We start from the raw sequence: 12,989 nt of genomic DNA, 5'->3' as shown, positions 1-12,989 counted from the left end.
AGGACCTGCAGAGCTGAGGACGGTGCTGCCTGCTGGCAGCCAGCTGAGGAGTCACAGGGGCAGCGGCAGCAATAGCAAGGATATATAGTTAGCTTTGGGATATGCTGACGTTTTCACACGTGTGCCGAATTAAATCTTAACCCAGAGAGCAGGAAAAGCCACATGATGGCCTTTAGAATGAATAAAATATTAGAGGAGAGAGTTTGTTTTTCTTTAGGAGTCGGTGGAACTGATGTTCTGAAAAGACTCCAAAGCTCTCTGCAATTTATGTGCCAAATCTGTTTCTTGGAAGCAGTGCCAGGACTATTTTTTGAAAAAGGAGAGCTCCAGCTTGGTGTATAGCCTTGGAATGGCTCTGACACTTAAACACAGCCGGCTGTGGTAAATGTAAAGCATACTAAGCAAGAGTAAGGGAAGGGAAACTGCATGTAGCCTGACCAGAACAAACCATTGCCATGTTAAACCATCTGAGACTTCTTTATATGTTATTTTAGCCATTAAAAACAACAACAAAATAACAGTTAGGCTTTTATTTCTGAGCAGAAAAGCTTACCTGCTTTTCACTGAAGACGGATATTTTAGAAAGAAGTGACTCAGTGCTACAGGGCATCAAAACTGTGGCAGTCAAGTCATGCCTGACAAATGTGTTGGTCTTCTACAGTGATAAGAGGTTTTCCTCAGGTTCAGTACTGGGACTGGCACTGTTTAACATCTCTGTTGGTGATGTGGACAGTGGGATCAGGTGTACCCTCAGAGAGTTTGCCAACACCAAGCTGTGTGGTGCGGTCGACATGCTGGAGGGAAGGGATGGCATCCAGAGGGACCTGGGCAGGCCTGAGAGGTGGGCCTGTGCGAGCCTCGTGAGGGTCAACAAGGCCAAGGGCAAGGTCCTGCACCTGGGCTGGGGCAATGCCAAGAACAAATCCAGGCTGGGTGGGGAATGGATGGAGAGCAGCCCTGAGGAGAAGGACCTGGGGGTGGTGGTGGATGAGAAGCCCAACACGAGCCAGCAATGTGCGCCTGCAGCCCAGAAAGCCAACCGTGTGCTGGGCTGCACCAACACAGCGTGGGCAGCAGGGCAGGGAGGGGATTGTCCCCCTCTGCTCTGCTCTCCTCAGCCCCCACCTGGAGCCTGCGTTCAGCTCTGGGCCCAGCACAAGGACAGGGATGGATCAGAGTGATCCAGAGGAGGCCACGAGGATGCTCAGAGGCTGGAGCCCCTCTGCTGTGGAGCCAGGCTGAGGGAGCTGGGGGTGCTCAGCCTGGAGAAGAGAAGGCTCCGGGGACACCTCCCAGTGGCCTGCCAGGGCCTGAAGGGGCTGCAGGAAAGCTGGGAAGGGACTGTGTGTCAGGGGGTGTGGTGGTAGGACAAGGGGGGTGGCTTTAAACTAAAAGAGGAGAGAATTAGGTTAGACATTAGGAATTTCTTCACTCTGAGGGTGGTGAGGCCCTGTCCCAGGCTGCCCAGGGGAGCTGTGGCTGCCCCATCCCTGGCAGTGCCCAAGGCCAGGCTGGATGGGGCTTTGGGCAGCCTGGGCTGCTGGGAGGTGTCCCTGCCATGGCAGGGGGTGGCACTTGGGGGGCTTTGAGGTCCCTTCTAGCCCAAACCAGAGGATTTCTTAAACTTTGAAATGTGGTGGAAAGCTTTAACCACAGCTCTGTTGTATGACCTGTCGCATCAGCAAGCATCAGTGCAAACACTGTGCAGCCACCCTGCACACCCTTGCTGCATCGCTGCCCCACAACATAGTATGGAATATCCTCTAAGGACATTTATGGCATTTTCACTGAGGACAAGATGTATTTTGAGTACTAACGTAAATGTTAAGGTAGAGAGGTCTTCAACCACATGTGCCAGGACTGAAGGCACAGTCCCATTTTCTAAGGGAGATTTCAGAAGTTTGACATTGAACATTGAAATATGAGCTCGGTGAATACATGAGAGAAAACCAAAACCATACCAAAGCCTCATCCTGCCCTTGGATTCATGAGCTGTGTATCAGCCTCATGATGTCGGCAGGGTTTGCTGCTGGAGCTCTGGCTGCAGGAGTGGGACCACACCAAATGCATTAAAGTGCAGCAGATGGAATAGGGCTTGCTGCCAAATTGACCATTTTGCTGAGCTTGCACTTGTAGAAAGAGGACTTCAGGTTGAGAAGGACGTCTGGTTTCCAGGCCAATTCCCTTCTCACACCTCATATTACTTCTCATAAATCAAACTCCATCCTTAAAGCAAGCTGGTTTTCTGCTCCCGCAGTTCCACCTAAGAGGCTGTCCTACACTTCTACAGGTGCATCATTCATTGCCATTTGTTTCTGTGCCAGCACAAACCATTAGCTTAAACATTTTATCTCATTCCCTAGCATTTATCCCTTCCTATGCTGTGTAATAAAAACCACAGCATCCCTTCTTGGCCTCTCTGCTGCCAAGCTAACCAAGCTGAGCTTTTTCATCCTCCCATGTAGGACAGACCCTGCCTTGTCATCCATCCTACCACTGAGCTCCTCTCTGACCTGTTGCAGAACGGAGTAGCCTGTCCTGAGCTTGAGTGACAAAAACGATGCCCAGACTCCAGATGGAAGCTCACTGGTGCCTTGTACGGTGGCACAAATCACTCCTTTTTCCTGGGGAAATTCCTCACCTGGGATCAAAGCAGCCTCTGCCTCTGTTATACCACATCAGCTCATGAATATCATATGACTGACACAGAAATCTTTTTCCTCCTTTTCCACTTATGACAGACAAATCTCAGCTTGGGGCAGAAATCCCTGCTAGTCCCTAAACAAATGATGAGTCTTGATACGCCCACGCTGCTCTCACTGCTGTTATTCCCGTACAGCCCTCAATAAACCATCTCTCAAAGAAACTTTTGAATCTTAGCTTGTGTTTTTCCCTTCCCCGCGGACTCTCGCTACAAAGACTCATTCATCTCCAGCCTCCGGAGGAATTCAGCTGCATCGTGCCCTGACAGAGAGAAGGAAACTCGTGAACAGGACCACGTGCACGAACCAGAGGTCTCGCTGAGATAACTGCTGCCACGGACTAGGATTTCATGGAGAAGCAGACCAGCTCCCACGGGGCATTTGTCACCTAATGATCCAAATTTGTCCTATTGAGGAGGTCCCAGCTCAACAAGATGCAGCATTTGCCAAACAAGTGTCGTCCAGAGACACAGACACAATCCATTGAGCCGTTTGTGCCATGAAACCAGATGCTCGGCTGAGTCTGAATCTGCTGTGTGCTCTTGGATCTGATGCATTAATGGCTCAGTCCGATTTGCACTCATCAGATGAGGGTTGCTGCCTCCTAACGGGACGTGTCCCCTACGTTTTGATACACAAGGCCCAGGTGGGAGATGCAGATGGGTTAAGAAGACACGTATCATTTAAAAGATGAGATATTCCAGCAAACCATGGGCTGCCGGCCAGGTTAAACCACACCACCATCTCATCTATTAATGCCTTGCATGTTCAAGTAATAGTTTGTGTTTTCATCAGGTTATGGCTCTATTTTGCATCTGTTCTTAATTTTGGTGATTAGTCAATAGCTGTTGAAGACGGCTGTGTCCATTTTGAGCTGTAACTCCAAGCATAAATGCAGTACGTGATGCAGGGGACTTCCACGGTCCCTCTCTTCCAGCCAGACCTGACACAAACCTTGATATTTACCTGGGCAGAGTCAGGGGGTGCTCAGGAATACACGGAAGTGCTGAAAAATCAGTGAAAACCCAACTGCGACATTTCTGTAGGTCAAGAGCACTTGCATGTTGGTAGGAAACACGCCTCAGCCCGTGGGATTTTTCTTCTGAGCGGATCAAGGTGACATGAAGAGTCTCTCCATGAGTCCTGGAGACCCTCCGTCACCGAACAGTGAGTGTGGAATCAAACACCAGAGGGTTACGGGAGGTGTTTCTGACTTTCCATCCAACACTTCAGCTTGGGGAAAAGTCAAAGTCAGGACAAAGTGAAGGAGGAAGCTTGGTGATTTTCTGTCCTTGCTTGAATCCAGTATCATTCAGCTTTGATGTTGCGGTGCTTTGGTCTTCAAGCGCGTTGACCACGAGAGGCTGAGTGGAGATCAAGTGGTGCCGGGCCCCTGTGTACACAGCACGAGCCCCGGGGCCAAGCAGCTGGCATCACTTTCAGCTCTGTGGCTGAAATATTTCGCAAGAAAAGCAACTGCTTTCATGGCTTGCTTGCTCCAGAGCTCCTCTGAGAAGTGGCCAGTGGTTAAAGGGAGACCTTTAAGGGGTGAGCAGCAACAGGACCCCCAACCGAATGAGAACAGCATTTGTGGCTTTGTTGCTTCTTTCTGGTCTTTTATTTGGTGGGGTTTGTCTTTCAAAGCCCCTGGGAGGTCTTGGAGATGACAGCAGGTAGTAATGGGGAAGCAAGGGCAGGAGGAAACAAAAAAGCCAATTTCAATGAAAAAGTTAAATCTGTGCTGGGAGCCTCAACATTTACTGCATCTTAATTGCTTTCTTTTCATCCTAAAATGCACTTGGGGAAATGTGGCCATGATGGTCCGGGGATATCCAAGAGGAGAGTTGTTTTGTGAGACCAACTGATGTAGTTATAAAAAATAAGTAATAAAAATAATCAGGTTTTTGTGCACACAAACCCATCTTCAGTTGTGAAAAGGCAGCTGCCAGCTAGCTGCCAAGTGGAGGCTGGGGAAGTCTGCACCGGGTGTCATTTGGCAAGCACGGGCAAAAACCTTGGCTAAGGGATCGAGCAAAAATATTCCCTTGTCACAAATCTCAGCTCCAGGAGTAATCGCTGCATTCGTCTACCTCATGTGCTTAACACAGGCGAACAGAGAGACCCTGCAAGCTCGTTTTTGAGCTCTGCCAACATCAGATGTCTAAAAAAAAACCACCACAATAGCAATAATAAAAAACGAATCTGTTGAAATCATGGTATCAGCTTCAGTAATGAGATTTGCTAAAATAATGCGACTTTCTTAGAGTCAGCTTGGTGACCTTCACCTGCCTCCTGCCGCTGAGCCGCACAAATTTCCCTCTGCATCACAAGCCAGAAACTTTTAGGAAAAAAAAAAGAAAAGAAATGGAATAAAGTAGAATAGGGTAAAATAGAATGGAATAGAGTAAAATAGAATAGAACAGAGTAAAGTAGAATAAAGTAGAATAGAGTAAAATAAAATAAAGTAGAATATAATAGAAAATTAATGGAAAAGAAGAAGGAAGGGAAGGGAAGGGAAGGGAAGGGAAGGGAAGGGAAGGGAAGGGAAGGGAAGGGAAGGGAAGGGAAGGGAAGGGAAGAATAAGATAAAACCACAGAATTCCCAAATGGCTGAGGCTGGAAAAGACCTCTGAAGATCATCGAGTCCAACCACCCCGCTGAGCAGGATCACCTACAACACGTTGCACAGGATGGCATCCAGGTGGGTTTTGGGTATTTCCAAAGAAGACTCCACAGCCTCTCTGGACAACCTGTCCCAGTGCGCCATCACCCTCACAGCAGAGACGTGCCCCCAAATATTGAGCCAGAACCTCCTGTGCTTCAGTTTGTGCCCATTGCCTCTCATCCTGTCACTGGGCATCACTGAAAAGAGACCAGCCCCATCCTCTTGGCACCCTCCCCTCAGATATTTATACACACTGATGAGGTCTCCCCTCAGTCTTCTCTTTTCCAGGCTAAACAAGCCTGGCTCCCTCAGCCTGTCCTCACACGACAGGTGCTCAGAGTGAAATGAAATGGAATAAGATAATGGAATCATGGAATATCCTGAGCTGGGAGGGACCCAGAAGTATCATCGAGTCCAACTCCTGGCCCCACACAGCTCTACCCAAAAATTCAGACCATGTGACTGAGAGCAAAGTCCAAACGCTTCTGGAACTCCGACAGGCTCAGTGCTGTGACCGCGTCCCTGGGGGGCCTGTCCCTGTGTGCGACATGGTCATAAAATGAAATAGTGAAATGACAGGGATTAATGACATGAAATAATGGAAAGAAATGAAGTAGAATGAAATGAAATACATAAATAAGTGAGTGAATGAAATGAAAAATGAAATGAAAAATGAAATGAAAGAAAATGAAAGAAAATGGAAAGGAAAGGAAAGGAAAGGAAAGGAAAGGAAAGGAAAGGAAAGGAAAGGAAAGGAAAGGAAAGGAAAGGAAAGGAAAGGAAAGGAAAGGAAAGGAAAGGAAAGGAATAGGATAGAAATACAAAGAATAAAATGAAATGAAATGAAATGAAATAATGAAATGAAAAACAATAGAATGAAATGAAATGAAATAAAATGGAATTTGGAATTTTGGAATATTGGAATACGATAAAATAAATAGAGAAATAATGAAAAAAAATGAAATAAAATAAAATGGAATAAAATGAAATGAAATAAAATGGAATAAAATGAAATGAAATGGAATGGAATGAAATTAAATTAAATGAAATAAAATAAAAAAGAAAAGAAAAGAAAAGAAAAGAAAAGAAAAGAAAAGAAAAGAAAAGAAAAGAAAAGAAAAGAAAAGAAAAAAAAAAAAAAATAAAATAAAATAATAAATAAAACCAAACCCACCACAACCAAACCCCACCGAAGCAGCAGCACCAGCTCCCCTCCCTCCCTCCCTCCCCCCCCGGTACCCTCCCCGTGTGCGCGCAGCGGCCGGGCGGGGCCGGGCGGCGCAGCCCCCCCTGCAGAGGGGCCGTACCGTAGCGAGCCTTCCCGTGCCGTATCGAGCCCTATCGCCCCGTATCGTCCCGTATCGAGCCGTGCCGAGCCGTGCCGGGAGCTGCGGGCCCGCCGGTGGCGGTGTCGGCGCGGTGCGGAGCGGGGCGCAGCATGAGGCCGCGGCCCCCCCCGCAGCATGGAGGGCTTCGCCGCCCGCACCTACGGCACCGGCGGCCCGGACAGCCGGCCCCTCTTCGGGGAGACATCGGCCAGGGTAAGGGGGTGGGCTGGGGGGGCAGCCCCAGAAGGGAGGAGGGATCCCCCCGAGGTGGGATGCAGCCCCCCCCGGGAGGGGAAGGGCAGAGGGAGGGGTCCCCAGTGATGCGCCCCTGCTGCGCTGTGAGAGATCTGGGGGTTGGACACCCCCCTCCCCAGGGTCCCTGCCCGATGGAGAGGGGCTGCCCGAGAGCGGAATTAATTAAGCAGGGGAACAAACGAGGAAAATCCGCAAAATAAGAAAGAATCCACCCTCCCCCCCCCCCCCCCCCCACCTCCTGGGACAGCAGCGAAGCTGCCCCCAAAGGAAAAAAAAACAAAAAAAAGGAAAAACAACCCCCCCAAAAAACAAATCCCAAACCTAAGTCATCCCCAAATCCGAAAAGAAAAAAACACCCTTTGAATGACCAAAATTATAAATAAATGAATAATTAAACCCCTGCAGCCCCCCTCCTAATTAGTCCCTGAAATCAAAAATACAGAAATGTCCCGCCCTGTATCCCCACCCCCCCAAGAAATAAAAAATGCAGCTCCAGAATAATCCCCCGAAGCCAGATCCCCTCTCCAAATAAAAGAGAAGCTCCCCAAATCCCCCCTCCAAAAAATAAAACCCAAACTTCCAAATAATGCCCCCAAAGCACCCTCTGAGCCCCCAGCCCCGATGGGGAGCAGCAGCTCCGGGTGTGGGGAGCCCCAAGGTTTAGGGAAGGGGTTTGTCCTGTCCCCCCACCCCCGGGGCTGTGACCCCACTGAGCTGCATTTTGCTGATTTTTTGGGGTGTTTGCTGGGGGACTCCCTTTGGTGCCCCCCCCGTCAATCCGGGGTGCACTGCGGTGGGTGACGTGCGATGGTGCCGACTCCGCAGGTGTCAATCCCCTGTAATCCCCCAAAGCCTCCCGGCTTTGGGGTGGGGGCCGGGAGCTGGGGCATGGGGGTGTTTATGGGGTCAGACTCCCTCCTAAATCCCAAAAACTGGGGCTGCAGGTGGTTCCTGGATCCAGAGCCGAAATTATATGGGGTTGTTCCTGGGTTGGGGTGCAGAATGGGACCCTGCTGGGGGCTTGGGACCTACAATGGGATGGACGAGGGGTGAGGGTGTGTGTGGGGTGGCCGGTTCACAGCTGGGGGATTTGGGGAAGCCACAAATAGGGTTTGGGGAAGCTGCCATAACCGGGCAGGTCCTGGGGTCTCAGTGGTGGCACCTGAGCCTGGCAGCAGGACTAGCTGTGCCAGTCCTCTGCCAAACCCCAAAATCTCCGTCCCCGGTCCAGCCTTTGATCCTGGACTTCTGCGGTTCCCCTTCTTTGATCCCTTTTCTCCCCTTTGATCCCTTTGATCCCCTTCTCTCTGCGGTTGCGGCTCTGCTTGCAACGGGTAGCGGAAAATAAGAAATTCTGCACATAAGCTCACGTGCTCGGACGTGGATCCAGCATCCTGCATGGCACCCCCTGCCCATCCGATAGGGCCCCGAGGATTTTTATTTATGAATTTTTTGGGGGAAAGCTGTTGTAGGGGACAGGCAGCGAGTGGTCTCTCGGTGGCAGAGGGACAAAGGCTCCCTGTGCGGGGCTGAATGGTTCCTTTGGGATTTCCCGGAGGTTGCTTAGGAACAAACGCCGGAGTGGTCCGGAGCTGGGAATTGCCTCAAAACCGGTGAACTTTGCCTCAAAACGGGAGCGGGTCTGGAGGGAGAAGTGCACGGGCATGGTGAGGTGCTGGGGCATCGATCTGCTTCTTGGCACAGGGCGGCCTTGGCCATGGGATGGGGCTGGGGGCTTCTCAGCCTGCCTGCAGGGTGGGAAGGACCACGGAGATGTGCAGAAAGGGGTTTGGGACCTCCTCTCACCTTCTCGCTCTCCTGGTCCCCAAGCGGGTGGTGTGGGGCTGAAGCCAGCTCGCGGGCAGGCCACGCTTTGGGACACGACCCGGAGGTGAAAGGCTCCGTCATCCCCAATCCCCTTAACCGCCTCGGCCTCCTGCTCGTGTATTTTTAACCTTTTTGCTGCTCTAAGCCGCCCGGAGCTGCAGCCTCTCGCTGCTTTTGCCGAGCCTGGGATTGCGGGGTCAGGGGCTCTAAGCTCCAGCTCCTGAAATACCTCGCTCTGCCGGCGACGTGTTCAGAAAAAATTTAGCACCCTCGGGTTTCACCGTGGGGAAAGCCTGGCCTTAGGTGGGTTACACGGGATGGCCACTTGTTGCTGCTCTGCTTTTGCAAAGCTCTCTCCCCGTGGTGCAACAACCCAGCTGCCGACCTCCTGCCGCCTCTTTTTGGCAGCAGGGAGCTGAGCCCAACTCCGTCCCCCCTCTGTAAAATCAGCTTCGTGGGCTTGGCAGAGGAAAACCATCGGCCAGAGCTACCTCTGGGGTTTAGCTCTGGTGGAAGAGCCCAGCTGCAGGAGTCAGTGTGCTCGCAGGGAGGTGGTGATGCTGCATTTCATCCTGTTCATTGCTTCTGCTAACCTGGTCTGGATTTATTTCTCACAGCTCCCTTTTTGGACTCTGTGGTGGTTTTCTTGACAGCTCCCGAGGTGTAGGAGCACAAACGGTCTGATTTTACGTGGAGGAACAAACCCCATAGTTTATTGCATTATTTTTTTTTCTCATGTGTGTGTAATTCTCCTCTCTCCTCAGGACAGAATCATCAATCTAGTTGTCGGCGGCTTGACATCCTTGCTGCTCGTGGTAAGTATCCCGTGTCCCTGCCTGTGTTTCGTGCCTCCCGTAGGCGACGAGGTGGACACCAGAGCTCCTGGGGGAAACCACAGCTCCTCCCAGCAGTGGACAGCAAAACTTCACTGACTGAAGTGGTTTGGGGTCCAGGTGTAACTACGGGGCCTGTCTTTTGAAACTCTGCCAAGATGGGAAGGAGAATGTCTTCCCTCAAGCCATTTGATCTCCTGCCATGATTTAAGATCTGGCTGTTGCCTGTGCAAGGGTCTGAGGAGAGACTGGCAGGCAGCTGTGGTGCCCCAGCAGTCATGAAGGGCCTCTCATCTTCTCAGACCTGAAGGATGGAGAGAGCAAAACATTTATTTGTGTTTTCCCCCATACAGGTCACTCTCATCAGTGCTTTTGTCTTCCCACAACTACCTCCAAAACCCGTGAACGTATTTTTCGCTTTCTGCATCTCCCTGTGTTGCATTTCTGCCGGCATACTTGTAAGTACCACCCTGCCTACCTGCATGACTGGATGAAATATGAGTAAAATCTGACTTACGGGGTGCCTTTTTTACACTCCCCTAGAGGAGCCTGCCAGCCCATATCAACTCCAGCTCCAGGTCCCTCAGCACCAGATTTCTCCTCCCAGAAAGGGAAGAGGAGCTGCAGTGAGCGGAGCAGGGGCAGGCACTTACAGACTTCACCTTTCCCCTTAAATTTTAAGCTCTTTGAATGGGTCAGAAACTTCAGTAGGCCTCATTTTTTTTTTTTGTAGCTGTACCACTAGTTATCCTTTTACAATCAGCTTATTGTCAGGTTTATTTTAGCGTTTGCACAACAAGCTTACTGCTGCTAATTAGCAGCTGCTCAAGGAAGAGTGCAGGCACAATCTGTAATTAATATTGGGAAACTCTGGTGGCAGTTATCTTGGTGAGACTTTAGGAGTGTCATTGCAACAACAGGAATAATTTATACTCCACAACAACATGCACTGGGGTATTTACCTTGAACCACACGTTCCTTGGCCCTAAATGACCAGCTATATTTACATGGCCTTGAGAGCAGCTTGCAGTTTTTGTTGAGGAGTCCCACTGTGACTCATTTGGTAGGCAAATCCCTAACGGTTCGTATTCTGTGAGGCCACTGCCGGGGAAAGAGGGGAAGGATGCAGAAAAACATGTCAATGACAGAGAGGTGAGCAGTTTTGGCACCGCAGAGCTCAGCGTGCTAAGCCAACTGCTGCTGAGTTTTATTTCTGCTGGATTTTGAAGGAAAAGGAAGGTCACCATACCGAGTGCCTCCTCCCTCTGCTGTAGCTTTTCCTACTCGGAGCTCCTTCTGCCAGCTGTCATCTGGGGAAATTCCTGCACTGAGGCCCTGTCCCTCGCTGCTGGGTAAGCTGGGAAGCTGCTCTGTGACACCTGGTCAGTGCCTCTGGTTCCATGGCTGGTTGTCTCTGCAAGACAGATGGCATAGGGTGAAATGCTGCATTTGTCCCATTTGTCCTCAAAGAGCTGGCTGTAGCCAGGTCTGAGTGTCAAAAAAACAAACAAGCTCTTCAAGAAAGCTGACGACCCGTGTGTTAGGCAACCTGGCACCCTAATTTCACCGACAGCTATGTTTTGGGGGGAACCACCTTGCCAAATTCTTGTTGGTGTATTCCACAAGTATGGTAAGACATAGATGATATTTCTCAATGGTTAAGAAAATTTGCTGGACTCTGAGCTTAGTCTTTGTTAGGCAGAGAGCTAGGTTGTTCAAAAAAAATTAAAAAAAATAAAAAAATACAATTCAACTTTAGAAATTGCCAGTTCAGTTACTATAGAAAGTTTCCTAAGAAGAAATATCTGGAACTTTTAAGTAATACAAACTCATTCATTCTTCTAGATCTACTGGTATCGACAAGGAGACCTGGAACCTAAATTCAGGAACCTGATTTACTATATATTATTTTCTATCGTCATGCTGTGTATATGTGCCAACCTGTACTTCCATGAAGTGGGTAAATGATGGACACAGGGAATGCCCAGCACCGACCAGACTGCTTTCAGCTCAGCTCTCAGCTCTACCTGAGCTGTTGAAGTGAAGACAATCAGCCTGAGAGGAAAGAAATGGGTTGTGCAAGGATCAATCAGTACATGATTTTCATGTAAATGTATATGTAATGTCCCTCTTGGCGGGGAGAATTATTGCCATAAGATGTGACATTCTGCTTTTTTCTGAAGAGCTACTGTTGCACTTAATGAACATTCCAGTTGTACTGACGTTTCAGAATGGCACAAGCTTTTTCATTTTGGAAAAAAAAAATGCATTTTTTATTACTGTACAAATAAACTGCAGCATTGCAAGGATCTGTAGCAGTATAAATAAATGGCATCTTACAGTTACATAAGACAAATACTCTTTATTTTGTTTAAACTGAATATACAATTATTTCTGTTCCCTAGGCAACAATTTGAAACTACAACTTGTTTTTCACATTAACAAAACCACAGACTGAAAAAGACCAACTCCTGATTATGAAGAGCTAATTACAGAAATAAATAAAATAATTTATACACGAGTCTTTAATTTCTATAGCTTCTTCTTTCAATCCCTAGCTAGCAGGCTGCTGCTCAGCCTAGTGTCTGTTTCAGTCCTTGAATGTAGGAATTAATCGGCTTCCTCTGCCTTCAGGCCCTGTGCCCAAATTCTCACAGAGCTCTTTCTCCGACTTTGCCACCTCCTCACCACCCCCCATCCTGTAACTTGCTGCATAAATCACCTCCGGAGAGGTGGCTGGTAGTGTCATGTAAACAGCGAGAGACAAACGTTCCAGCCTGCTCACAACAACCTGCAAAAAGAAAAAGAGTTTAGGGAGAAGCTGGTGGGTTCCAGCAGCTTCCCTCTTCTGCAGGCCTTCCCTTTTTGTTCAGCTTGCTGTAGTGATGAAGGAAAAAAAATAATTACATTTTCCAAAAGTGATCTTTCTGAGCTCTGTCCGTCGCCAGCAACGGACTGCTCAGGAACAAGCAGACCAGGCCAACCCGATAAGCATCAGTCTCGAGTCCTACGCCGCAGATGTACTGATAAGCCAGATGAGATGGGAACGCAGACCATGGCTTTACACTGTTGCCCATGCTCCCTGAAGTCTTTGATGGAATACATTTCTTCCTGAAATGTAACAGTCTTGCTCCATGTATTACAAAAGTCAGTAAGTGCAGAAATTCTCACCCATTCTTCATGAAACGTGTGCAAACCACTTCTTGCTGCGGCACAAAGAGGCTACGGTCCACAACCCTTGACTTCTGTCCAGTTTTCAGGGTGTGTGGTTCAGCACACTACCAGAAAGTCAAATCAGAACTGACCACATGGATCCCAGCACTGAGCAATCCAACAGGGCTTCTGTCAAAACACTGAAACGCCCTGGCTGAAACGTCGC

The 12,989-nt window shown here is 49.1% G+C and overlaps 1 protein-coding gene across 2 annotated transcripts; it reads left to right on the top strand.

The window, feature by feature from the left end:
• Positions 1-6,688: 6,688 nt before the first annotated feature.
• Positions 6,689-11,594, top strand: TMEM243 (transmembrane protein 243). Of its 2 annotated transcripts, XM_082755458.1 has the most exons (5): positions 6,689-6,908; positions 9,542-9,592; positions 9,964-10,068; positions 10,885-10,962; positions 11,456-11,589. In XM_082755458.1, exons 1-4 carry the CDS (start codon positions 6,831-6,833, stop codon positions 10,939-10,941), a joined length of 291 nt encoding a protein of 96 aa, XP_082611584.1. In that variant the 5' UTR covers positions 6,689-6,830; the 3' UTR covers positions 10,942-10,962; positions 11,456-11,589. The 2 variants fall into 2 exon arrangements, with proteins under 2 accessions (XP_082611584.1, XP_082611583.1); XM_082755457.1 differs by lacking the exon at positions 10,885-10,962 and having other exon boundaries at positions 11,456-11,594.
• The last annotated feature ends 1,395 nt before the right edge of the window (positions 11,595-12,989 follow it).

This window comes from Aythya marila (assembly GCF_965140915.1).
Source record: "Aythya marila genome assembly, chromosome: 1".
In the NCBI taxonomy this organism is placed as follows: domain Eukaryota; kingdom Metazoa; phylum Chordata; class Aves; order Anseriformes; family Anatidae; genus Aythya; species Aythya marila.
The sequence above is the reverse complement of the archived record's forward strand: the minus strand, read 5'-3'. Positions and strand labels throughout refer to the sequence as shown.

What these genes read in the sequence shown, in the direction of transcription:
- TMEM243 (XM_082755457.1), top strand. Translation starts at nt 6,831, where the DNA reads ATGGAGGGCTTCGCCGCCCGCACCTACGGCACCGGCGGCCCGGACAGC. An exon ending in TCGGGGAGACATCGGCCAGG is followed by an intron (nt 6,909 to 9,541) that starts GTAAGGGGGTGG and finishes CTCTCTCCTCAG; the next exon opens with GACAGAATCATCAATCTAGT. An exon ending in TGACATCCTTGCTGCTCGTG is followed by an intron (nt 9,593 to 9,963) that starts GTAAGTATCCCG and finishes TCCCCCATACAG; the next exon opens with GTCACTCTCATCAGTGCTTT.